Below are 26,122 nucleotides of genomic sequence, written 5' to 3'. Positions count from 1 at the left end.
AAAGGCACAGATACAGATTTTAAACATGAGAGATCGAATCTTATACAAAATTGTGAGGATGTGACGTTTCCCTGCTTAGAAATGAACCGTATTTCTGGGTCCAACTGTTGCGACTACGATCACATTCCTCAGCACACATGATAGAGAACAGGCTACAATAGTTTCCATACCATGCGAATGGAGAGGGAGGCTGTGTGATGCACCAGACTGGAGAGTAGCGACTGAAGATAACAGAGAGTCAGTTTTCCCCGCTTGTGGGCCCCTGGACTCCTTGAGCTGGTATGTCCTCTTCAGCCACTGTGCATAGCTGTGCTCCTTAGATGGTGGAAGGACAGCTTCAGGGAGCATGCCACTGAAGAAAGAAGTATAGGCACAGTCAAACAGAGGGGAGGGCCAGAGATGTCCTGGGTGACACTTTTATTCTCTATAAATGATTCAAATTGCAGTTCTCTAGCGTTAACACTAATATAATTGCCACATATACTGTACATAGTGGAGGATTAATGCATTTATACAAGGGAAATGATGCAGTTTACTGTACTTGGTGATGGTGTTGTTGCACTAAAATGAACTGCTGGTGCAGGGTAGGGCTTCAACTAACAATTATTTTAATTACTGATTAATCAATTGGTTGTTGTCAGAAAATGCGAAAAATGATGATCCTCGTTTCCTGAACCAAATGCCCACAATATTCAGTTTACTATGATAGAGGGTTAAAGAAACCAGAAAATATTAACATTTAAGAAACAGAAACTAGAAAAGTTTGGCATTTCTCTTAAAAAAATGACTCAAAATGATTAATTGACTATAAAAATAGTTGGCGATTAATTTTCTAAATCGACTAATAGTTGCAGCTCTAGTCCAGGGTTAAATTTACCTTGGGAATTCTTCAGAGAACGAGCTCCACTTTTTTAGACGGTGTCCAGGAAACCAACTGAAAACCTGCTCCATCAGCTGTCAGGGAAAAAAAACCAAAATGAGAATTCAGCTTAGGCGTATTTCCTCAACAAATAGACTTTTTATAGTCTGTTTATCTTCTGACTCAGCTCCACTCCCAAACCAAGTGATCATGAAAACAGAAAAGGCGGGAATCAATGAAAAGTGGGTCTCTAAAAATAAACTAAAAGCGTGGGACACTGGGAGGGGAGGGAAGCTTACTTTGACATAGTGTTCCCTGGCCTGACTGGTCAGCCTCTCATCCTCAGGGAGAAAATCCTCCTCCTTCACCCACTTCTTCATCACAAAGACGACATCAGCATGGAAAGCTTTCTGAGTGGGCGAGAAGAGAGAGGAAAAAAAAGGTTTTTAAAAAAATAACTAGATAGTGAAGTGTTTATTTCTTTTCTCTCAGCTGAATGTGAGGACATTTAGTTGCTGTCTTACATTTACCACTGGCTGTGCTTTTCTACACGCACACACAGAGGATTAAAAACAGGAAGATCTATATAATCCTGTGCTGCAGGATTAACAGTTTAAGTACCAAATGCTACAGATTATAAAGAAGAACACTCACTATTGAGGTGTAACCACCTCCTTTCAACTTCTTGTCCATGGCCTGTAGATCACACACCGGGTGCTGTTCTCTGACAAGTTCTGTCTTGTTTGTTTCCTGACACTGAAACACAAATACGACAGTTTAAAAAAAGATGCAGCGATCAGGTAGAGATGAAAAAAACAACTTACAGTACATCTGAAGATATTATAGTAATTTTGACAAAAAAATAGAAACTTAGATGATAAAAGTGTGTGTTTCTCTGCAAAAGTTAAATTATCCGTCACAGTCCGTAACTCACCGCTTTACAGAGGACGAGGTACTGGGTGATGTTGGAGGAGAGGAGGTCAGTGAGCACCTCCTCCAGACCGTCCATCAGCCTGCTCTGCAGCTCTTCTCTCAAGCTGCCGAGTTCAGGCTGGTGCTCGTTGCAGGGTGAGCAGGTGAAAACAACTTCTTCTGGTTGGCTTGACAGTAGCCCAAACAGCTCCTCTGCAATGACACAGAAAAAAAAAGAAGAAAAAGCTGAATCAGATACGTTTTAGAGGATATAATCATGTTGAGCAATGTGCATCAGAAAGGGATAATCTGCTCTTTAAGTAGTAAAGATGTAGTTAAAATAATAATACATTTTATTTGTAGCAGGCCTTTTAAAAATATGCACAAAGACACTTTACACAGTTTTAAAAAATTAGATAAAAACACACTTAAGTTTTATAATTTGCTCTTATGTTGCAATCTTTTCATGAAATAAGAAAACAGATCTGACTCATTTCCTCGACCCACTCATCATAATATGCTTCCATATAGTGTAGCTTGAGATGGTCAACAGTCTTGATCTAACCAAACACTAAACCAGGTGCAAATCTGAGCGAGAGTTTATGTGTCTGGTTGGAATGAAAACACCGGATCACTTTGAAATCTCATTTATGAATACAAGAGTGTTATTTACCTGAAAGTCCTTCACATTGGTAATGAACCCAGTGGCTACACTCTGAACAGTGAATCATCTGCGTGTGTTGGTTGCCCTCATCGTAGCACTTGTGGCAGACGGTGCAGAAATTACCTGAGTGATATACAGATAAAATATTAGTCACATGATCGATCCCTCTTGTCAAACACTTTGAAGCTTGTCCAGGTCATTCTTCTGGACAACAAAAAATATTCTGTGGGACTTGTTTGTCTCTCAGAGCTCTAACCTTTCTTGTGGAGAGAAGTGCAGTCAGGACAGAGATCCTGCTCGTGGTTCCAGGCCATGTCCCAGCTCTTTCCAGGAGTTACACCGCAGCTTTTGCACCGAATGCATGTCATGCACACCTACACAATATGAACCGCAATATATGAATCCCAAAGAAGATTCACTTGCAATGCTACTCCTTTTATGAGGGTTCAACAGATAAAAAAAACAATATTTTCACATTTCATGGCATTTCAGGGTCTTTCTATTAATGTTTCTATTAAGATGCTGGGACGGCTCATTAAAGCACTTACCCAGGGCACGCTGCAGTTCATAGGCTTAGGGTATGTTGGTCCCAGGCAGGAAGGATGGTAGGCGGTTTGGCATCTCATGCACTGCAACACAGGCTAGGAAAAAAAACAGAGGGGTGTATTATTTATCGAATAATGAATGAGTTAAATATCTGAGTAGGACCTCAATCTCTCAAATTTGGAAATATGATAATAAAAAAATCTAAATAAAGGAAATATGATCCTAATATCTCATGCACAATATCTTCAGACACAAGGAAAAATGAAATTTTAGCTTAACAGATTCAGAACTTCATGTAGTTTTTAAAATAGATATGAGGATGAAAAGCAATATTTGACATCTGTGTATCAAAACAAAATGGAAAAGAAAATGTTCATATCCCACAGAGACAATTTCTAGTGTTTCCTCTATATCCATTCATTCAGAAATCAATAACCATTTGTGTTACTATAAGTGCAATAAAAGCCTTCTGAGTAAAAAGCCAATAAGAGTAATTTATTGATGTAATCTGCCCAAAAGATGGACAGACGTCGACCCCAAATGTCTAAAATTCATTTTTAAATGTACCCAACCTGAATCTGGAGACAGTGGCGAGGATGTTAGAAGTTAGCATGACTTTGTAAATAAAAATTGTTCCAAGTGGATCACTGGTATTTAAAATAAAATATGGGAAGACTTGTAAAAATATGACTCCTTTAACTGTTTGACGCAGATCCAAATGTTCTGTAATGTTGTTGCACACCTTCGTGTTCTTGCTTCTACGGCCGCACACGTGACAGAATTTGCAGCGCCTGCAGCACCAGTTCTCCTTGTTCTCCTCCTTGGGGCGCTCCTCAGGTGAGAGGCAGAAACTGTGGAAAGGCTCGCAGCAAATCTGGCAGTAGATCATCTAGAGGGAGGTGGGAGACAGTAGAAGATCAGTTTAGTCACAAAACTAAACACAGAATGAGGCCTGGAGATATTAACTTAACCACATATCATTTCACAGAACATGGAGGCTGATTTACCTCGTGTCGTCCTTTACTGGCGCAGAGCAGACAGACCGGTTGTGGTGTGGTGGGGACAGACGTAAGGACGCTGAGGCCGCCCATCAGCCATACATTCTGGACGGCACAGTCCTCCTGGTAGACACAAGGCAAAACAGTGATCAGCGTGTCTTCTCTGCTAGATGGGGATGCATGAGCTCACCAACTTTAGAGCTGATAGATGTTTTTGATAATCGAATTATCGTTTCAGTCATTTTTTAAGCAAAAAGGCCAAATATTCTCTGGTTTCAGCTTCTCAAATGTGAGAAATTGCTGCTTTTCTTTGTCTTATGTGACAATAAATTTAAAATCTTTAGCTTTTGGACTGTTTGTCAAACTAAACTAGCAAATTAAAAACATCGCTGTGGCATCTGAGAAATTGTGAATGTCATTTTTTCACAGTTTCTATTAACATTTTATAGACTAAACAATGAATCGAGAAAACAATCAGCAGACTCATCTATGATGAAAATAATCATTAGTTGCAGCTCTGACTAACTTGAAGTAAACTTACAGAACCACGAAACTTCGTAATGATTTCCAGACAGGTAACACCAGGATAAAGAGAATTTATATAGCACCAAAAGATGTAGTTAATGTTTTCAAGCTTGCAAAAAGGTTTCCCTATTAACCAAATTCTTTCCAGTACCAAATGCTTTTACTTCCAGTAAAGAGAGCCAAATGTGAATCAAAGCCCCAGATGTTACTCCAGTGTCCCATCAAATAATCTCTTATTTTAGAGCTGTACAGGGAATCTTATGAACACAAACATTCTCCCTCCAAACATTTTTTTTCCATTTTAGGCAGAATGTTAAGTTGTAAATGTAATGCTAGTGCTCAAAAGCAAAATGTGATTCATTTCATATGCATTAGAGAGTAGTAAAATAAAAAATGCCACAAAACAATAGTACAAAAACTCACCTTGAAATCCACGCGGATCTTGTGCTTGTTCTGCAACAGGCCCTTTTGGGGAAATCCGTTAGTTAACCCCGTCAGGGTGTTCACTGACGCACACTCTGCAGGACTCTGGGAACGAAGGACACAGTGTGGGTCAGTTGTTGGACAGTGTTGCAGCACTGTCTTTTCTACAGAGGTGTCTTCCTTCTCTTCAGGCTGATCCCTTCGTTCATCCTCCTGCTTGTCGTGTGTGTTCTCCTGTAACTCTGTGTCTGGATCGACAGTCTGACAGAGCTCTTGCTCCACTCCGTGTACAGTTTTTTCTTTGTCAGCTCTCTCAGTCAAAACGTCTGGGTGCTGCACCTCAGACACTGATCGTCCCTGACAACACGACTTTGACTCAGTCAGAGCTGAGTGCGGTATGGACTGTGGATGTTGTCGAGATGATGATGATGATGATACACATTTGTACAAATGCAAGTCTGACTGCACCAGAGACTGCGGCAAACGGTGCAGACGTAACAGCAGGGATTTCTGTGGAGAGTCTGTTATGGGATGTGGTGAAAGTGGAGAAGCGGGTTGCGTTACAGGCAGGGACAATTCTGGAGGAGATTGTGTTATGGGATGTGCTGAATGTGAAATAGCGAGCTGTGTTACAGGCTGGGACAATTTTGGATGCGTCTTTGCATCGCATTGATCCAGGCACTGGGGCGACTGCTGTGGCAACAACAGAGCAGACTGCAGGATAAAATCAGGCAGACGGTGTAATTTTATTTGTAGCTGCTGCTGCAGCTTCGGCATTGGGCTCCTGGTTGGGCTGGATTCAGGGAAAGTTTCTCTGGGCTCCGTCTCTTCCGTGTTCTCCTGTTCCTGTGGAGGAGGGGACTGCCTAAGCCAACCAGCAGAACAGTTTCCAAAGCTACACTGATACTAGCGACATGCAGAGGAGGCGACCGGCAGCAGCCAAAGTGATTGAAAACAGGAGAAGTGCTATGACTTTGAGAATAATGTGTTAGCCAAGAATAAGAAATAAGAGGAAGTAAAGGAGAATTTAGAGAATGCATTCAGTAGCAGTAGAGACACACAAAGAGGTGCACTTAGGTAGAAATGTACACACTAGCCAAGCACTCAAAGCTGCTGGATAATCATGAAAACAAAACTAAGTAACCATTTTATCATTGTGTTGAAAACACTTATTTGGAAATCCAACTGCTGTCAACTGATTATGAACACTAACAAATAACTTGTCATGTTTCATTAAACAAAGCTGATAAAGGTGGAAGGAATTCTCATTAATTATGGATAAACATGTCACCATAATTGCAAATTGGCAACTGGAAATGCAACTATGAGGTCGACACTGTGTGAAAAGATGTTGCACCTGATATCTTATGTGCCTAAAAGAGTTCATAATATGATGCATAGCGTTGTTCGCTCAATTTGCTACTTTGATAAGAGAGCTTCATCCATACTTGTGCAGTAAGCAGCAAGTTCCTGCTATATGTTTTAGAAGCCTGCGTTGTAATGTTATCAGTGACTTCTCTGTCTTTGTTTGGATTAAACTGACGTGTTTAATTTAGGAAACTGGCAAAAATCTTAAATCTCCCTCTGTGAGTCTCCTTAGAGTGAGCAGCTCCCACATAGGAGTGAAAATCTCATGAAAACACTGACAGAGCTTTTGTGTTTAAATTGTATTCATGCGCTTGGTGTGTACATTTGTGCATTTTCTAAGTTGCATGCGTACTTATGTACAAGCATGTACTCCAAATAGATGTAAACATGTTGTATACGTTTCCTTAACTGCAGGTCTCCACTGTATATTGTCCACAACCATGTCTGTTTACATTCTGCTGAGCTCTCATCCTTGAGGCACCGTTACACTGTAGCGGTTGCTGTGGAAAAATCTACAGCTAGAAATACATCTGAATGCAATCAAGGCAAAAGCTGACGATGCCGAGAACGGAAAGGTTTAACATATACAGATGTACATGTCGGGTCATCAAGCAAACTGCACTGACGTAGTTGTTGAGGTTAGCGGTTGTGGCACGTGCTTCCACTGTAACCTCTGCCATTTTTGCCTGTTACCCAAACCTTTTTTTCCCCCGGTGTATGCATGTCTGCGTGACAACTTGAGAAAACCAGCACTACCAACAAACAGATGAAGATCAATTCAACACTTGGAAGCGGTGTCTACACATAAATATTAGGGCTGTAGTCAACCGAAGAAAATCTTGGTCGACTGAAACCACACATAACCTTCAACTAATCGATTAGTTGCTTGGGGGGGGATAACAGACGTGACTTTTCTTGGTCTTGAGAAGCTGTAGCATTTATTAACTGACACACTGTAGTCTGTACATTTACTGCCGGACTGACAACTTTCTTCTAACCTTTTCCTCTGCTCCGCTCGCATCCACCGTCACTTTCCTGCCCATCACTCTTTCCCCACTCGCTACGGAAACATATTACGAAATGCCGTATTCCTTAACAGAGCTACGCTACCAAGAGTTTCCCAGGCAACGACACAGAGGTTGACTCAGATATCGGAACAGCGCTGCACAGAGGCTCCCAAACGCTATTGATTTCCGATTAAATGGATATTTGGTTCTATTTTTGGCTTTAAAACATATTTTTTTGGCCTGGCGGGGGTTCTCGTTATAATTACAGGAAAAACACTGATTCAGTAAACAGTCAGTACGTTCAGTTAACGCTCAGTAAACATTGAGTACAGTTAGACCCAGCAGTCTCCATTAGGCTGGGCGAGTTCGAAGTTGTGAAAACAACGGGGGTGTTTTTAATATACAGGTAATTTGTTAGTCTGTCCCTCCCGCCGCAGGAAATAATGGATTAATCCTGGAAGGCTACTAATGTAGCACTTCTCTCCTTAAGAAATTGAATTTGGTCGGATGAGAGCATATCGACTAACTAATCGACCAGGAGACTACAGCCCTATTAAATATGGAGATATTTACTTTTCTTAGTCTTACAGGGATAATTAGGAAGCCCAACTCTTAGCTTGCCTCAATAATATCTCAAAACTGATGGTGGAAAGCAACTTTCAACTCAGTCTCTCAAAAAAACTGAACTCCCGGTGATCCCATCCAGTCCCTCTGTTCAGCACAATGTTAGCACCCAGCTCAACTCCGCCTTGCACTCTCCAATAATCTCTGCAAGACATCTGGGCATTTATGATTGATGACCAAATAACTTCCACCGAGCATAATACATCTATCACTCGGCCGTGTCTCTTCGCATTTCATAACATCTGAACAATCCGGTCTGGGTACGTTGCTCACTTCCTTGTACAGGCAGTGGTTGTCTCTCATTTATCCTTGACTACTTAAACTCTGTAGGGAGCGAGTTACCAAACTCGATTCAGTCAGCAGAATCCCTTTTTATCTTCAAACACTGCTCAAGTATTTACTCATCTAATATTTTCTAGCTGAAGAAAAAAAAAATCATTTACCAGGCACTTATGTGTTACTACCTGCAACCTTATGGCACCTGTAGACGTAGAACTGAATGTCGAGGTATTTAATCTCGAAGCCTTCTCCTTGATCTGCTTGCATTGTACCTCATTTGTATGTCGCTTTGGACAAAAGCGTCTACCAAACGAAAAAATGTCAATGTGAGAACGTCTGATGATTGAAGCATTGCAGAATCCAAGGTGAAATAAATAAGCAAAAAATAATGTGAATGAGCACCTACAGAAAAATATGTCAAGACTTTCATAGTGATCAAGCAAACTGCTCCAAATTCACAAGTTTGCTTGATTAGATTGTGTTTTAAGAGGTCAAATGTACATGCCAGTGAGAATAAGCAGAAGCAAAGAGTCACAGCCAACAATGATGCTTGCATCGAAGGTCAAGTAATAACACAACAAACAGCTTCTCAACATTAAAATGAAAAAAAAAAATCAGTGGTGTTAAAGCGGATGCTGCCTTTTCTTCTGAATAAAACTGAACACAGAATCACTAGTTAATCTTTTACTTTGTCAGTGATTGTTACTAATTTGAAGGACCAGTTCAAAATTTTGTGTTAAATTTGCTTTTTTAGATGTTAGATGAAATCTGTAGACAAACGGGATGAAAAAAATGACAAATTGGGGTTTTATGGAGAGTTATATGCTGAAACAATTGTTTTGGTCGGGTGCAGTGACTTCCTGTAGTCTTGTCATCATCATGAGGTTGAAAACCAGCAGAGACTCCAGGAAGATAAATGTAAAATTATAACACGTCCTCAGTTTTCCCTTCCAGTTAAAATATGAAGTTACAGTTTACATTTCAAAACCTGAGCCAGAGTTCTCATGACCACAAAACAAGTTAGGCAAAAGCGTGAAAACACCAAAGAAGACAGAAAACTGAAGAGGTATTGTGCTCCTACACACTCACATGAAAAAAAAAAAAAAAACATGCTGCATTTTATCCATGGACGCATCTTAATTTATCTATAATTTATAGAAACAGTTTAAGTACATGCAAGGTGATTAATGTGAAGAAGAAACTTAAAAACAGAGACAGAAGATTAGGCTTAATTTTACAAAAGATGTTAAGATGATGCAGACCTGGGAAAAGTATGATTTGGAAATAATTATTGCTGTTTGTTGTCTCAAACTGACAATTACTTTAAAGTTAAACTGATTTTTTTGTTTAAGATACACATTAATTAAACACAGCTTATTGTATATTTTTTTTCGAATTAAAATCACTGATGTGGAGAATAAGCAGACTACCGATAAGCAATAACCATTTTCCAAATATACAATTCCACCCAGGCTTTATTAGGTCATACACTGAGAGGCGAGAGCTAAAATCTTCATTATGTCATTACCTTGTAAGCTCGGGGTCTGCTCCCAGCTCCTCTGGAGAACGGCCGACGATGTTTCACCGCCTCTGGGGGAGGGTCATCTGGCACTGATCCACCATCTTGAGTAGGAAGATCTCCAAATGAACAAAAATAAATCTAAGACAACAGTTCTGAAATCTACTGAAGGGTTTCAAAGAGAACACTGCCTTTTTTTGTATAAAAGATTCATGACACTGGGCTCTTTTTACATTTTCAATGATGCCTTTTCTTCTTAAAAATTAAATTATTATACAGTGTCTGAGGTGATTTACTGAATAGGTTTGAGCAGACTTATGTTTATTATGTCACCTGGTTACATTTTAGAGAAGGTGTTTGTCAGTTACACGGTGTACCAATCACAGATGAGTGTAGTGTAGGTAAAATAAGACTTTATCACTCAATTATAAAACATCATGTCATCTAACACCTCGTTGGTGTTGTCAGGGAGCGTTAAAGGACGGGTTCACAATTTTTCGAGGAATGATTACAGCGAAGAAAACCTATTTCAGTGTTCATACAGGTCCTTGACTGTTTTAAGACACTTGAAAAACTGTGAAGCTATCCTTTAAATGACATGCATCATAGGTCTCATATCGCAAATTAAAACTCCTGAAACTACAGCTGGTTGAGGCATTTTGTGATATTTCCCTTTTGTGAGTTTTATCTTTGGTGTTTGAAGAGAGATTTTATGGGAAACCCTTCATGTAGGTCGAATTCTTCTACAAACGAGCAACAACACTCTGAAATGAACACCTGTTAGCTTCAAGTCACCTTCAAATCAATCAATCTATCTGGGAAAGAAATACGGTGACAAGACAAACTGAGACGTTTGAGTCACAAAAACAAAACAAAAAAAGAGCCTCGGTTACCTTGGTTGCTAACTGCAGCTAGATTTGGCTTGACTGTGGGTTTATCAGTCTTCTCCTCTTCCGATTCTTCTTCATCTTCAGATTCAGACTTCAGCAGGCTGCTGTAGGAGCGTGGTGTGATGTTGCGCAGGGACTGTTTCCTGACTCTTGGCGTCATGGAGGACGATCCCTCGCCCGACCCTCCAATCCCCCAGTCTGCATTGTCACCGCTTGACGCGGAGGCAGAGAACCGCCTCGCCTGGACTGAGAAAAAGGAGCTTTGTGTTTAATTATGAATGTTGCTGATGAATTGAATTTGTTCCTGTTAACCCGGAGATATTAATTACTGCAAATGAAATTGGTAACATACCTTTCAACGGTCGGACAATGCGCTGAATCTTTGCCTTTTCAATCCGATCACACTTCTTGTATCTGATGGCAGAAGAAGAGAAAAATGTTTTTTAAGACATGCTCTTGTTTAACTGCGCATGTACCCATCTATGAATGTGTTGAACTGTAAGAGTCAACTTGCCTTTATTAACTGGATTGTTTTTGATTGATATGTTTTACTGGAAAGAAATGAAAAGTGTTTTCATGTTTCACGTACAAAAAAAAAAGAGCTAAATCTAGAAATTAAACAGCACTTACTCAAGCACTTTAGCGCTCTAAACTCGTTTTATCAGTCTAGAGTGTAAATTATGCCAGTACTTCCTTCCAAACACACAAGCTAAACGATTTGTTCTGCTCGGCTGTAGCTTCATATTTACCGTATAGTGAGTAGTACTCATACGACTACCGAGAGTAGCATCAATCTTTTTGTCCAACTCTCGACAAGAAAGCAAATAAATGTTGAGACATTTCTTCACTTGTCAGATATCAGCACAGCCAAAGTAAACATTCACTGACAAAGTAGGACAAAATTAAGATTTCATATTTATTTGAGAAGTTGATTTAGTTATACTGAAAGCTCCTCTTGTGGGCCATCTGCACAAATTAGCAAGAATTGTCGATGTTGCCTTTCAAACATTTCCTAAAAACGTGTCAAACACTCACCAGTTGTGTGCTTGAAATGCTAATGAGCCTGTCAACCAGCCTGTCTCCGAATAAACAATAACCTGAATTATGTTTGGTTTAACTTACATGCAACACTGTCTCTTGGTGTTGGGCCCCCCGAACTTGGGTTTATCCAGGCAGTTGACACACTTTGCGCAGTCCTCCTCTATCAAACAGCCTTTGCACCGTCCACAGCGCCGGGACCGAACACCCCCGGCTGCGTATTGACTCAGTACGCTCCTTTTTCTGAACCTGTGGCCCTTCCTCCTGCCTCTCCTCCTCCGCTGGATGTGTTCCTGAGAGGCAACCCACTGAGCCCTGCCCTGATCGGCGATGTCGTCGTCATCGTCTGCGATGTCTGTAATCACAGAGCAGAAAAGATGGGTAAAAAAAAAAAAAAAAAGCCACAACAAACATTATCAAACAATATTAAGTACATGTGATGTGCGGGCGACATCTCTGGATGCCAGAACTTTTTAGAATCACTGCTGGAGACGTCACAGATCTAACTGAGGCAACATTGATTGGAGGCGCTCGTATGCTTGATTTTTACCGCTCTCGTCTCCAAAAAAAAAAAAAAAAAGCAAGCCTGGTTTCTACAGTTACAGGTTACTAATTGCTGCCTGAAGTGTTGAAAATCTATGAGTCATTCTTGGAGAGAGTTGGGTGACTGGACGAACACATGATGAATCTGTGACAAATCCATTGCTGGTGGAAACTCCCTTACAAAACCTGTTTTTTATTTTATTTTGGATTAGAAACGACTAGAAATAGATTTGAAATTTAATGACAACCTCCCGAGTCCTCCAGTGGAAGTATTTTAATGCCAGCTGGCACAAAACGACTGGCTACTTGAGCCAATACTTCAAAAAATTACTTGTCATAATTTTAAATTATTAAAATAATGGTATAACTTTGTGTCAAGTTTTCCCTAGATGTGATGAACTTCAGCGCAGTGAGTCTATTTGTCAAACAGTACTTCCTCACCTCATACTGAGTGATGCTCACTCGACCAGTGTTGGGTAAAGCTTTCCAACAGCAGTGGCTAATCTGTGTGTGACAAAAGATATTTTGCTGGCAAATATTTTAGTTACAACTACATTGAGCTAACAAAGCAGTCTTTTTTTTGCTCAGCAGCTGAGGAACTGATTCATTTTGCCCAAAGCTAATAAAAAAAAAAAGGTGCTTGTTTACTACATAGATTCTTTTATTTAAAAGGTTGTTTGTTTGCAGAAGCTTAACTATGCAAGTCTCTAAAAAATATTTTAGCTGGTGAGTATTTTCATTATAATAAATTAGCAGAGCTCTTCTTGCCAAGCAGAAATTTTTAAGTCCGGGCAACACTAATGAAACATTTTGGATAACAACAGGCTGCTGTAATACTTGAAAGATAATTAACCTACCAGAGCACGGTGAGAAACCCAAGTGGATCTATTTTTCTTGACAATAACTGAGTGAATGATGTGGTTATCCTGGTCACAGTAACTCAAACAATATATAAGCAACAGCTGGCAAGTACAGCGATTCAGTCCTCTTTGTGCTTTAGTTAGAGTCCCTCCTTTGTGTTGTAAGTCATTGTGTTCATATCACATGATAAGCAGGGAGACACGGAACCTGTTGCACACTGAATACGTTTCATAAAGCACATCTGTTAGCAGGCTCCGTTTGTATCCTTCACGTCATCACAAACGTGACTCCGCTGCCTTCCTCCTTGTATTTGTCTTACTTTGTTGATCCACAAGGAGAACAAACACACAGTTGACTTTTCCAAACACATATGCAAGCTAAATTTAGCTTACAAGCAAATTACCATGAAATAGAAATGGTAGTACAATTATACAATAATTATATGGGTTGTTGTACAAAGTGGAAAATACTGGATTCAATTCTGACTGAAAACTGCCTTAAAGTTGACTTACACTTGTTTAAAATGTAAAAAGTCAGTCAAATCTTTGTACATGAACTGTGCAATGTGATTAATACATTTAGGGGCCTACCCTGGTCTAAGTAAAGCAAAGGGGAGTTATTTTATGCATTACTGCTTAAAAACAACACATGCAGAGGGACTCTACCTTCTGCTGCAGGGGAAAAGGTGATGCCCTCTCGCTCGTGAAGAGGCAGCGCGCTGAGTCTAGGAATATCGTCTGGCACCATGGCACGGGGCTGCCCCAACGCTACTGCTGCTGCCCGACAGACGTGCTTGATCCTTGGACCGCCCAGCGGCTGCTCCTGCACACGGAAACACCGAAACATTTGGATATAAATTAAAAATTAGGGTGAAATCTAGTCTCTAATTATGATATCGGTATCAGACAGTTACCATGTTAAAGTCTAAAGTGCAGTGTAACTTCCTCTAACTGCTTTGTGTGTTTATAATGGACTCTTATGACTCCACCCCTGTACATAAACCCCCATAAATACTGTGCAAACAAACACATAAACAAACAGGTAACCTGGCTGTTACAGAGGAACTCCTCCCAAGCCTGTTATGAGTAACTGAGGTAAGTACCAAACCAGAGATGATTATAACAAATGTAGTAAACAGATGCGACACAGATGTACACACAAACACAAAAAAAAAAAATCAAAATTTACAAGTTCAGAGCATTACCTGAGGGCTAATATCTTTGGGAGATATGCCAACTCTCCTCCTCCTCCTCCTTCCACTTGCTGCCACATGAGATTCTCTGGAGCCCAACTATTGATCCAGACACAGAAAAAAAAAACCAAGGTTGTATATAAGAGATGCTACTTTATAATGATGTCATTATGCCTTCTGAGGTAATTAGCAAAGTTAGTTACAATATACAGTACGTTAGAAAAAATACAAGTGTTGTCATGTCGCCTTTTCAGAGTTGCCAGACATTTTAAAATCTCAGGTTTGCCACAGAATAATTTGTTTACAAGATGTTGATGATTTTGGCTGATTCCAGCTATGAATTGGGACGTTTTGGCAGGAAACAGAAACAGAACAGGAGACAAACTGGTCCCCTATTTAAGGATTATTTTTCCACAAGGAGAAATACATGCGTGAAATTATAGCAACTTAACTATTTACAATGTGCATTCATATTTATCAGGCTCAGGAACATTTCTTTCATATTTGGAGTTGTTTTTTTCTAGTTTAAACACTATGAAATAATCAAATGTGCATGTAACTTGGTTTTTCAATGCATCATGGACTGATTACCTGTGACAACTTGAGCTGTTTCTGCTGATCGATCTTGATGAGCTGAACTTTGGCTTTCTTCAGCAGGTGGAGCATCCTCTTATTAGCTCCACTGAGACCAATTCGATGACTGGGACCACTGACCTCTAACGCCTCTCGGACATCCCCAGCCGTGCTTCCTGCTTCATGTGCCGGACAGCATGAATCAAACAACTTTAGTTAGACGACGAACAACAAAATGCTTCGTAATTGAAGGAGTTTCTACTGAAAACACCAATAAGAACCATACAGTGAAGCAATCACTTCATTTTGGTCATCTCTTTGCAACTTCCAAGATATTCAAATTTTTTCATAGTGCTCTTGGCGCCTAGTTAGAAATGTCTTTCATTTTAATCAGCCCTTGAGATTTGTGGTATTCCCAAGTATGTCTTTCTGATTCTGTCTAAACAAAAAAGATAAAACGTCTTAAAAATTACATAAATTAAGTCTCTGCTGATGTGAAAACCCTACTTTTAGAGGAGTGTTTATGAAAGAAGTACAGCTGCAACAATTAGTCATTAATTTGATGATCAACAGAAAATTGTTTTAGCCATTTTTAAAGCAAAAATACCAAAACTGCTTCCAGCTTCTCAAATGTGAGTTTTTTTAAATGATTTTCTTTGTCTTCTGTGATGTTAAACTGAATGTCTTTGAGTTTTGGTTTGCTGGTCAGACAAAACAAGACATGTGAAGATGTCAACTTGGGCTGTGCCAAACTATAAAGGGCATTTTTCACTATTTTCTGACATTTTATAGACAAAACCACCAATCAATTAATTGAAAACTATAAGGCAGTTATAATGAAAATAACTGTTTATGGAAGCCCTAAAAAGAAGCAAATGTTACTGACCAATCAACAACAGACATTTATAAAAACACAGTTACAATTAAGTAGCAAGAAAGTCAAATATTTACAGAAAAAGGAGACATTATTCTTACTTTTCTTGCCTGTATCTCCTAGCGGTAGATGCGATGGTGCTTCCACATCAGCGTTCACCACCACGGCTAGTTTCCTCACAACACCAGGGGAGTCCATCTCCTCCATCACGAGCTTTGACCTCCGCCTCTTCCTGACATGAGAGGTCAAACCATCCCCGAGATGCATATAATCCCCCTGAGTGTCAAACTGGCCTCTCTTTTTCTCTGCCAGTTTCAAGGTCAGCTTCTTGAGGTTCTTGTAGATATCTAGGTGGCTCGTGCCCGGACTGGGCTGCGATGTGAACCTCAGAGCAGATGGGCTGTCAGCCATAGAAACAGAGTCGCTGTCAGACTGTAACGAGTTGCCGTCATAACCTGACTCATGAAATGATGCGCTCTGTTTTTCGTCCTCTCTCTGTTGACTCTTCAGCCACGTTGACAGAGGACCCTTTGGGAAGGGAATCATTTCCTCATCCAGGAACCTCTTAGGGGCTTTGATGACGCGAGAGGACCGAGCGCTCATTACAGGGGTGGAGGAGTTGTTGGAGCTCTGTTGGACTTGTTCAGAAAACGAGCTTGGCTCTCCTTCAGATGGAGCGATATTCTCACCGTGCGGATGCTGCTCATTCCTGTCCTGCGTCCGTGTGGCTGGAATGGTTTCTGGTACATACGTGTAGTAAACACGCCTAGTGCGATTACGAACGATTTTAGGACTTTTAATGAGCGGAACAGTTTTTGGTGTCTTTCGCCTGTGCCCGAACAAAGATTTGCGTTGATATTTTTTGGGTGTTCTTTTCTCAGAGGAATCTGTGGCTTTACACTCGAGGGGCATCGCTGCCTCATGTCCGCTCTGTGCACCGGCCTCAGCTCCGACCTCAGGAGAGGCACCCATGTCCTTCCCCATCCTCTTCCTCTGCCGCCTGTGAAACGATGTGAACGACAGTGTGACAGCTGGAGATGTGCGTCTGGTTTGCCCGAGTCGAAAACCCTTCATCGGTTTCACAGACCTCTGCGGCTGGGCTTGGTCTGTCTCTGAGTCCTCTGACACCTCACCTTGTTCTTTGACCTTGGAAGCTTTTTCTTTGCCCTTGAGTGCAGTCAGGGTGCTCACCAGCTTATCTTGCTTTGTGCCCCTAGCTGAGGTAGCGGCTGTTTGGTTTTGCGTGCTGCCTGAGTCTGTACTGCTCTGTCTACCTGAGGCATTTGCAGGGAGAGGAACATGCTTGCCATGCAGTTTAATGACCACCTTGGGTATTTCTTTGTCTTTTACCTGGCTCTCTTTGACACCTTGGCCTTCTTTAGGGACCCTTGGTACAATTTTCCCAATTAGAGCAGGTTTTGGGGTCTTGGGTATAATTTTTCCAATGAGAGGTTTTGCTGCTGGAGAATGTTCTGAAGCTCGGGGAGGCTTTGCTTGGCTGAGTGACGACGACTTAGTAGCAGATTTCTGTGGACGAACTGTTGTGGTCCCAAATCCAGTGAAATCTTCTTCCTGGAGAAAACACAGAAAGTACAACCTTTTAGTGATTATAATGGACAAGAGCTGCAATGATAAGTTGATGAATCAATCACCGGAAATTAACAGGCAACTATTTCGATAATCCATTAATCATTTAAGTCAAATTTCTTAAGTAAAAATGCCAAAAGTAATTTGGTTCAAGCTCCTCCAATGTAAAGATTTGCTGCTTTTCTTTATTTTATATTAGTGTAAACTGAATACCTTTGGGTTTTGGACTGTTGGTTGTACAAAACAAAACATTTGAGGTCATCACCAAGGAAAATGTGACATTTTTCAATATTTTCTGACAATTTATACACAAAATGATTAATCCAAATATCAAAAAAATAATCTGCAGATTAATCGATAATGAAAATAATCATTAGTTAAAGCCCAATACACACTCACTGTAGTTATGCGTTTAAAACAGAAGAAAATTAAGACTTTGCACATATAGTGTAAGGCAAACATGAGCTATTACATGACCTTTGTTGACTTCTGTATTGATTAAAACAGATAATAATTGTAGCTGTTCCATTAGATGCAAGTGGGATTGAAAAAGCCTCTTACGTAGATGTGCTGTGAGGCGTTTTAACATCAACAAGCAAATTTTTTAGAGTGATACACACAGGATTTTAACTATAAAACTAGCTCCTACGTCGGTGAGGGGTTACAAGTATCCAGAGCACCTACTCACACCTGCTGCAGGTAATGGCCCTCGTCATGTCAGTGTTTTGGGAAAATACGATACTTTAAAAATGCATTTAGATGCCAGGTAAGTATTAAATAAGAATCCATTAAATTCCACCAACAGATCCAAACAATCTACCACTTGGAAACTAGAAAAATGCAGTTTGCAGCACTGATGAACTTTATGAATATGGCTCCAGGTGTGAAAGTACAATGAAGACAATGAAACAATTATATGCTGAGTGAGCTGTGAGTGTCACTGCCACAAAGCTGTCACCTTCTTCATAGTTACACACTGAAGCACAGCAGATGTCTATGCAGTTTATCTTAAACTTCACACAAGTTACTGCTAGCATTATTACTCCTCATGACTCAAAAAATAATCCAACTCATTCTGAGAAATTTAACATTGAATTATGAGGTATCGCCCCGACTGAAACTATGGGTCGGCACCACCACAGCCCTCCACTCTTACTCCAGTGTTGCATCAGTAGACTGCTGAGGAGCGGCAACAAATGAATCAGATTTTGGTTTCAATCTGTGCGTTAACTACAAGAAATAACTCAGCAGATTTTCTAACCTGTGAATCCTGTCGCGTGTGTCTAATTTCTAGTCAAATATATTACAATATTTTCTCTGTAATCAGCCAGGGGTGTAGCACTTAAGCTTTCATGAAATAAAAAAAACAACAGTGCATTAAGCCTAATTCTCCTCTAAACTAGTGAATTTTTAATGTCACCAAGTATCATTCAAACTCCACTACAGCCAAAGTTTAAGTGGAACCTCTGAAACACAATCAGCTTCCAGCACCCTTCAATTCAAGCACCTTTCTCAGATGCAAACACTGCACACTACAGTGGATCAAAAGCACACTTCAACCTGATTTCTAATGACTCACATCCATCTTTACGTCCAAAATAACAACTCCACAAATTTAACAGCGATGAAACTCTTTTAATGAAATCTATTCTGCGGCACTGCAGAGCAGGTGAGTGCGTGGCACTACCTGATGTGTGGCACTCCAGTCCGAGTACCCACAACAAGCTTTAGCATGAGCCATGTGACTCAGTTACAGTCCACTCTAAAGGGATTGCATCAGTGAGGTCTGACTGATGTCACACTAAAGCCCCTGCTCTGGAGATTAAATAATGTGATTAGATCCAATTTGGCATTATAATAATCACCATCCTGTCTGACCTGGGTTACCATGGGACCACCTAAGAAGTAAATGATATTAAACACGCTTACGACTTATATGAAGAAATTATTAAAATATGAGCATGTGCATGTGGGAGATATGGGTGCTTTCCACTTATAGGGTAATACCCATGTCTCATTATGAATTATTTCAGTAGTGACCAGAAACTGTCGCGAGCTGTGTTCAGGCCAGAGCATCCTCATCTTATGGAATAGCAATTAGTGCTGCAACAAAATGATTATTTCTTCTATTACTCGATTAGTTGCTTGGCCCATAAGATGTCAGAAAATGTCCACAACAGTCCACAATCTAAAGATATTCTGTTTACTGTCATAGAAGACAAAAGAAACCAGAAATTATTCACATTTGAGAAGCTGGAATCAGAAGATTTTCTTTAAAAAATTACTCAAAATGATTATCAAAATAGTTCCCAATTAATTTAATAGTTGGCAAGTAATCAATTTATCAACTTATCGTTGCAGCTCTAATAGCAATCACTCGTAACGTGAGGTGTTTAATTCCACAGTACACAGACTATTTTAAACACCTTGATTTTTTGACTGCATTTCTTGGCTTCAAACAATGTTGAACAACAAACTGTAAAAGTGATGTGTTATTATAACTAGCCAACATCTCTCATACTGAAGATTTAATCATCAGAGCATAGAAAACCCCCTCATATGTGACATTTAACAAGACTTGATTACAAGCAAAACCACAAATCATAACTGCAGACTGAATGAAACTAAACAATTGTATATTATTTGTGTCAAACGCCTGTGCAGGCAGTTTGAATTTGCCTAAAGAAATTTGGCTGCAAAGCATTATCGTCAAGGGAAGCGTGACCTGTCTTTGAATTAGATCTATCGAGCAAAGTCCAATTAAAAAGTCGAAAAAGCTCAGCCTTAAAAAAAGGGAAACAAACGTACATGTAGACAGTGATTCACGTTTTGACACATAGACTATGCAAATGAGGTTCAAGACAGAAACTGAGCCTGATTTTTCATTATATGCTGCAAAAATTCAGCTTTCTGATTATAACGTCTGGGTAACGTTTCCCTTCCCGTTGCATCCCATGTTAAGATGACGTTCAAAACACCGGAGCAGTCAGCTGACAGCTCCAACGTGGAGAGTGAGATACTAAAGTTGGCAAAACGCGACGTTTTAACGACGACACGATTATATGTGTTGCTATCCGCACAAGAAGGGGAACTTCCATTCACCAGAATGTGTCGGGGAATGAATGAGCAGACATACATCTTCATGGTTTCCACAAAAACAAAACGCACCCACGACTGTTATCATACCGCCAAAGTTTTCCGCGTAACGTCTTTTTTCATGCAAACAAACTCAGCTGGACAGACACTGGTCTTGCTGTGTCTTAACAACGTTGATATGGTGATATTTCATAACAGATATTTAACTACCAACAATGTCTGCAGAGGCAATCAGACTGAAAGTATTCATCCATGAAGAAATCGGAGGCAAAAGCTGCAGGCAGGCGGCTAGCCACAATGCCTATTTTGGGTCAGTTTACAAGCTAAGTTAGCGCTAACGTTAGCTTAAATACTATTTGTTAGATGCAAACAAATCTCTTTAAAATGTCAACAAACTGGATTTAAGTGTCTAGTTATGTTTTTGTTAACCATCTTGCTGACATGATGTGGTTCGTTTATTCACCTCCTCGCTGTCGCTGGAGTCGAAGCCCGCATCTCGCTGCCGCCTGTGCTTCTCCGTCACCCCGAGCAGACGCAGCAGGGACGGATCCTCACTCAACGCTAGGCCGATGTTTACGGGCCTCGGCCCTCCAGCAGCCAGCTCCCCGTCGTCAGAGCCCAGCCTTCCGCGTCTGGTACGTTTCTCCGACCGCAGCCTGCTGCGAGCCGTGCACGGCCGGCCCGGGAAGCGAGCTCTGGCGACGGTAGCGTGAGATGATAATCCGCCTCCCGATGCCGCCATTATTTACTGCAACAACAACACCGACGGCGCGCGGGCAGACCGTGACGGTAACGACGACAGAAGCAAGATGGACCTTCGAGGCAAAGGCGCGAGATAGAAAGGAAAGACAGGTGCACCATGGGAAAACGAACTTCTGCCGCCCAGGACGACTTCGCCTATGTACGTCTTGTAAGCGAATTACTTCGACCTTGAATGTTTATAGGACTGCTACGATTTGCAGATTAATCGATTAGTTGCCAATTATTTTGATTATCGATTAATCAATTGGAGTCATTCTTTAAGAAGAAAAAAATCCAAATTCTCTGGTTCCAGCTTCTCAAATGGCAATATTTTCTCGTTTCTATGATCAGAGTCATCTTTATTGGCCAAGTATGTTTACGCATACAAGGAATTTGACTCCGGTTTAATGGCTCTCAGTGTACCTACAATTTACACAAAATAATGAGACAACAATCTTCAGAAATATACACAAGGCACGACCATATAAAGTATCAATTATTCAGACACATTAATTACCAATAAACCAAGTATCTTTGAGTTGTGGACTGTTGGTGTACCCAAAAGTCATTTGAGGACGTCATCTCACCATTTTTTATAGACTGAACAACTAATCAATTAATCAAGAAAATAATCAACAGATTAATCAATAATGAAGATAAGCCCTAATTGTTTATCTTTGGTACCTACATTTATGCAACTGAATAAATATATATAATTTAATTTTATTGGACATTTTCCTATCTGAATTTATGTACCCTAAAAAACACTTAAATTAAGTACATCGGTGAAATGACCTTTTAGAAACGTACCTGTACTGTACGTATCTAATGATAACAATCCAAAACCCCATAAATTCAGATATATGGTTTTCGGAGAAAAATATTTCAAGCTTATGGTATTTAAACATTACGTATTAATTTTATTTTTAGGTTTTCAAGCAATAGCAGCTATTCATTTGCTTCCATACATGTTAAAACTCTCCAAGATTACATGAAAACAAAAGTATATACACAATTAAATGTTCTAATTGTACTTCTGAAAACTCTTAAAATCTTCTTGTAAGGTTAATACAGAAACTGAAAATTGTCTCTACTCCACCTAATACTGGTTACACTGGAAAATGATTATATGAAAGCAAAAGTATATACACAATTAAACGTTTTAATTGCACTTCTGAAAACACTTAAAATTTTCCAGTAAGGTTAAAACAAACTGAAAATTGTCTCTACTCCACCTACTACTGGCTGTACTGGTTAATGGGCTGCACCGCATTAGCAGATAAAGTGCTTTACAGTTTGCCTCTCAATCATCCATTCACACACAAAGTGACTGACAAAAACCACAGAAATGTAAGTACTGTTTAATGCAACAATTATTTATTTTTGAAAAGAGAAAAATTAGACCCCGAGATTACATCATTGAAGTCCCATAGTTCAGAATCCTATACATTGGCCCATTTATCTGATTTTGGATTTCATTATGTTTTTCTCCTCATAATTGTCACTTTTATTTTCCTGAAAATAAAATGCAACAGTTAAATATAAAACATTCCCCCACGTGCAGGAGAATTAGCTAGTTATTCTACAATGAATATAAAACATTTCCAGTACAATAGAGGTAATATGGACAGCAAAAGGGCTTTGTGACATGAGCTCATAGTGGCCATAAATATGTACAGACTGTTACAGAGTTTTATTCACAAGTGTAAGATGTCTTTCTAAGAGCAATTTTAAAGACAGTGTTCCAAAAACAACCTCCATACTGTGTGGCATAACCTTGCTTACAAAAACTCTCACCCTAAATTATTCACATAAAAATCTTTTTCCCACACTAAGCAGAATATAAGTCTGAGAATCATTTAACTGGATGATGTAGGATGAAGATGCAGGCTTTTCCACATATATTATCTTTTTTCTGCCACCTCCTCTCCCTCAGTGTGGGTATTCTGGTGGACCTTTAAGGCGCTTTCTCGCACAAAGCTCTTTCCACAGGTAGGGCAGGTGTATCCAGGGCGGTGAGCTCTGGCCATGTGTGCTTTGAGCTGGTCAGGCCGAGCGTAGCTTTCATCACATTCTGTGCATGCATGAGCCTTCTGAGGGGGCAAGGTAGACCCATGTTTCTCCTTCTTGTGTACCCGCAGGGAAGCAACAGAAGGGAATATGAGGTCACAATTTGCTTCAGGACAAGGGATCTTGAGCTCCGGTTGAGCCTCATTGGGGGTGTATCCCTCTGTCAGAGAATCACTGTATCCTTTAAATTCCTCTTCTGCTTCTTCTTGTTTGATCTTCTTGCTGTTAACCATCCCTATCTCAGCTGCGTTCTTGGGTTTACGGCCACGTTTTTTGGCTGGCGGCTTAACGTCACAGTTTTGACTATTAGCAAATTTCTCCTGGTGCTGCAAGAGCTCTTCTTCCGTCTGGAAACCACTACTACATTTGCAACATTGGTAGGTGTTGATGTCTTCAGCCACTATCGGGCGCTGGGGGTGCACTGCGATACGATGGTTGCGAAGTCGCGAAGGACTGGGGAACAAGGCACCGCAGTCTCTACAGGGACACCGTCGCTCTATGCATTGATGTCGTCTGTGTTTTGTCAACTGCAAAAGATGGAACAATCAGCACGGACAAGAAACAATCATTTTATCAGTTTCCAAGAAAAGTACGCTACCTGCTGTGTTCTTACCTCAGTGAAAGTAAAGAAGCTTTGCTGGCAATAAGGGCAGCAGAAGGGCTTCTCCTCTGTGCTGTGGGAGGCCTGGTGCTGGCTGAGCTCCTCAGAGGAGGAGAAGCACTTGTCACACTTGTAGCATGTGAAGAGTGTATCAGTCTGCAGTATTATGAGCAAAAACAGTGTTTAAAATTAATGAAATCCCAAGGCAAGACTTTATACACACATTTTTGTGAAAGGTGAAAATCTCACATTAAAAGGTTATTTTTCTTAGCTACCAAATTACTCCTAAGTACAAGCATTTCCATTTCCATCCCTAAATTATATTAATTTATTTACAAAAAGACTCAAACAAACACAGCCAATACAGGTTGATACATACATATAGATACCAATAAACAATATTAATGAATAAGATTTGTAGTATTGATAGATTCCTAACATTACATATTCTTGACAATGAATGAATGCCTCATGCAATTCTTATTTTGTATAAACGATTAGTTAAAATTCAGGCAGATTTCTTTAGTGTTATATCAAAATCAAAGTATCAGTTGTACCCCAACTTATCACAGAAATAGTGGTACCTGCATTTATGCCAACCAATAATCAGAAGAAATTGCAGTACAGAAATGCCAGATTTTTTTGAGGTGATTTAAAATTAGTGTTACATAATTTATTCAACAGAGAACACTAAAAAGTGTTTCCATCGTAAAAAATGTCCCACACAGTACATATCTTGGTGAATGTTTATGTTATACGTTAATAATAAATACTGGCAAATACATATCTGATTTGGTTTGACTGACTCAAATATCAATATTATACACACAAATGCAGCATTTAGCAGCCTCTAATCCAGATATTATAACGCTGCAGTTTTAATTCACTGTTCACAGATATTAAATGCATGATGCATCGGCGAGTTTGTTTTACTATAAAACCTGCATGGCATTTTTTTGTAGTCTTATTTATTTTACCTGCTGCAGCTGCTGTTTGTACTGCTCCCGATGACTCTTCCTCATGTGCCTCTCCTTGGCTTTGGAGTTACAGAAGGTGATGAAGCATTGAAAACACTGTAGACTCTCATGCTGATCTGCATCACAAAGAGATGGCAAGTTTTGTGATGATACAACAAGATACAATATAATAGTAGATTGATATAACTGCACGCATCATGTCTTCTGTGATAAAATGAGACTGTTAGAATTACAGCATATCATGTCTGAACTTTGCATATAAATGTTAGCTAGGTGCTTACAGGACTGCACGGGGGTGATGACGGGCTCAGACTTGATCTCTGCTGCAGTGGACATCATATCACTCCCAACAACGACTTTCTCTATCTTCAACATTTCCATGCTGATGCTTTCACACACACACCACCACACACATGGAGCTGCAACATAGGAACACAAGGCTGATGAATGCACACAAATCTTTTTTTATTTTAACCCCCGTCCTTAAAGCAGACACAGCTACACAGCTGCAGAGGTGCTAGCGTTAAATTGACCCGCCTACGAGGCATCAGGATGTCTCAGATAAATTAATTAATGTAGGAGATCGGGCTGATTGAAAGCTAAGTGAGACTGCAAAAAATACATGCAAGTCCTGGGATAGGGGGGAGTTTTGAATACTTCGGGCAGACTAATTACTAAATAAAGACAAAACAGCTAACGCTAGGCCTAGCTAACAGAAGGATGGAGGCAACAGACAGTGGTCGACATGCATCGCTACAACTAAAAGCAACGCGTCTATGTTAAAATATTACAATATGTGTTGCCTTGTGTTTCGTTTCGCTAGGTACTTGTGCACTTCAAGGCAGCGTCGGTGGAGGGATTTACGATTAATTTTGACTTGAGTCTTTGTAAACAATTCAAAAATACATCAGTTTCTTACCGTTTGAATCGTCCACTAAGGTGAAGTCGCGGAGAGCGTTTCTGCCCACATCACGTGACACGGGAAAGTATCGCGCCGATCACGCGAGATTACAGAACAACGCTGTTTTGTCCCTTTGTCTGGACAGTACCGTTCATTGTATTGTTTGTACAGTGGCATCTTAGCTTGCAGTGTTTCTATCATAAAAGCTCTAAATATTAACGATAACTCGGTGGAACTTAAACTTTCCATTTAATATAAATATGAACAATAATATGATTGTTAGGTGTTGGCTTTTCTACATTCATTCTAAGCATAAAAACACTACTTAAAATGTAATAACCATAATACCACCATCGTATAAACAACAAAATAAAAGTAAAAGCTAATTTAAAGATCCCCTCCAAATGTGTTTTAAGATGTTTATGAAATAGTCTTTGAATAATAATGTGTCTAA

At 40.0% G+C, this 26,122-nt stretch overlaps 2 protein-coding genes across 6 annotated transcripts in view; both read right to left on the bottom strand.

Annotated features, from left to right (window-relative positions):
- The window catches only part of kmt2ba (lysine (K)-specific methyltransferase 2Ba), a 30,647-nt gene extending 9,440 nt beyond the window's left edge, over window positions 1-21,207 (bottom strand). For 2 of the 4 annotated variants that reach the window (XM_067612733.1, XM_067612736.1), the window contains exons 1-20: window positions 20,842-21,207; window positions 15,797-17,267; window positions 14,840-15,000; window positions 14,261-14,347; window positions 13,722-13,878; window positions 11,737-12,007; window positions 10,967-11,028; window positions 10,618-10,860; window positions 9,734-9,843; window positions 4,928-5,773; window positions 3,989-4,102; window positions 3,724-3,870; window positions 2,984-3,076; window positions 2,692-2,809; window positions 2,445-2,558; window positions 1,794-1,984; window positions 1,514-1,615; window positions 1,159-1,269; window positions 878-954; window positions 171-352 (exon numbers count right to left, since the gene is read on the bottom strand). In XM_067612733.1, coding sequence (XP_067468834.1) covers window positions 171-352; window positions 878-954; window positions 1,159-1,269; window positions 1,514-1,615; window positions 1,794-1,984; window positions 2,445-2,558; window positions 2,692-2,809; window positions 2,984-3,076; window positions 3,724-3,870; window positions 3,989-4,102; window positions 4,928-5,773; window positions 9,734-9,843; window positions 10,618-10,860; window positions 10,967-11,028; window positions 11,737-12,007; window positions 13,722-13,878; window positions 14,261-14,347; window positions 14,840-15,000; window positions 15,797-17,267; window positions 20,842-21,120 — 4,936 coding nt within the window. In that variant the 5' untranslated portion in view covers window positions 21,121-21,207. The remainder of the gene's footprint in view (window positions 1-170; window positions 353-877; window positions 955-1,158; window positions 1,270-1,513; window positions 1,616-1,793; window positions 1,985-2,444; window positions 2,559-2,691; window positions 2,810-2,983; window positions 3,077-3,723; window positions 3,871-3,988; window positions 4,103-4,927; window positions 5,774-9,733; window positions 9,844-10,617; window positions 10,861-10,966; window positions 11,029-11,736; window positions 12,008-13,721; window positions 13,879-14,260; window positions 14,348-14,839; window positions 15,001-15,796; window positions 17,268-20,841) is intronic. The other 2 variants (XM_067612737.1, XM_067612735.1) reach the window with 2 other exon arrangements.
- Window positions 21,208-22,474: 1,267 nt separating this feature from the next.
- LOC137198786 (oocyte zinc finger protein XlCOF22-like) lies at window positions 22,475-25,782 on the bottom strand. 2 transcript variants are annotated; one of them, XM_067612739.1, is made up of 5 exons: window positions 25,687-25,782; window positions 25,049-25,186; window positions 24,768-24,883; window positions 23,803-23,946; window positions 22,475-23,716 (listed from the first exon to the last, which is right to left on the bottom strand). In XM_067612739.1, the coding sequence occupies exons 2-5, from the start codon at window positions 25,146-25,148 to the stop codon at window positions 23,024-23,026; spliced, it is 1,053 nt and encodes a 350-aa protein (XP_067468840.1). In that variant the 5' UTR covers window positions 25,149-25,186; window positions 25,687-25,782; the 3' UTR covers window positions 22,475-23,023. The 2 variants fall into 2 exon arrangements, with proteins under 2 accessions (XP_067468840.1, XP_067468841.1); XM_067612740.1 differs by lacking the exon at window positions 25,687-25,782 and adding an exon at window positions 25,571-25,672.
- Between the last annotated feature and the right edge of the window lie 340 nt (window positions 25,783-26,122).

This window comes from Thunnus thynnus, chromosome 15 (genome assembly GCF_963924715.1).
Source record: "Thunnus thynnus chromosome 15, fThuThy2.1, whole genome shotgun sequence".
In the NCBI taxonomy this organism is placed as follows: domain Eukaryota; kingdom Metazoa; phylum Chordata; class Actinopteri; order Scombriformes; family Scombridae; genus Thunnus; species Thunnus thynnus.
Note: the sequence above shows the minus strand (reverse complement) of the source record. Positions and strands in the feature narration are given on the sequence as shown.

What these genes read in the sequence shown, in the direction of transcription:
- LOC137198786 (XM_067612739.1), bottom strand. Translation starts at nt 25,148, where the DNA reads ATGGAAATGTTGAAGATAGAGAAAGTCGTTGTTGGGAGTGATATGATG. An exon ending in CATCACCCCCGTGCAGTCCT is followed by an intron (nt 24,884 to 25,048) that starts GTAAGCACCTAG and finishes TTTGTGATGCAG; the next exon opens with ATCAGCATGAGAGTCTACAG. An exon ending in GCTTCTTTACTTTCACTGAG is followed by an intron (nt 23,717 to 23,802) that starts GTAAGAACACAG and finishes CATCTTTTGCAG; the next exon opens with TTGACAAAACACAGACGACA.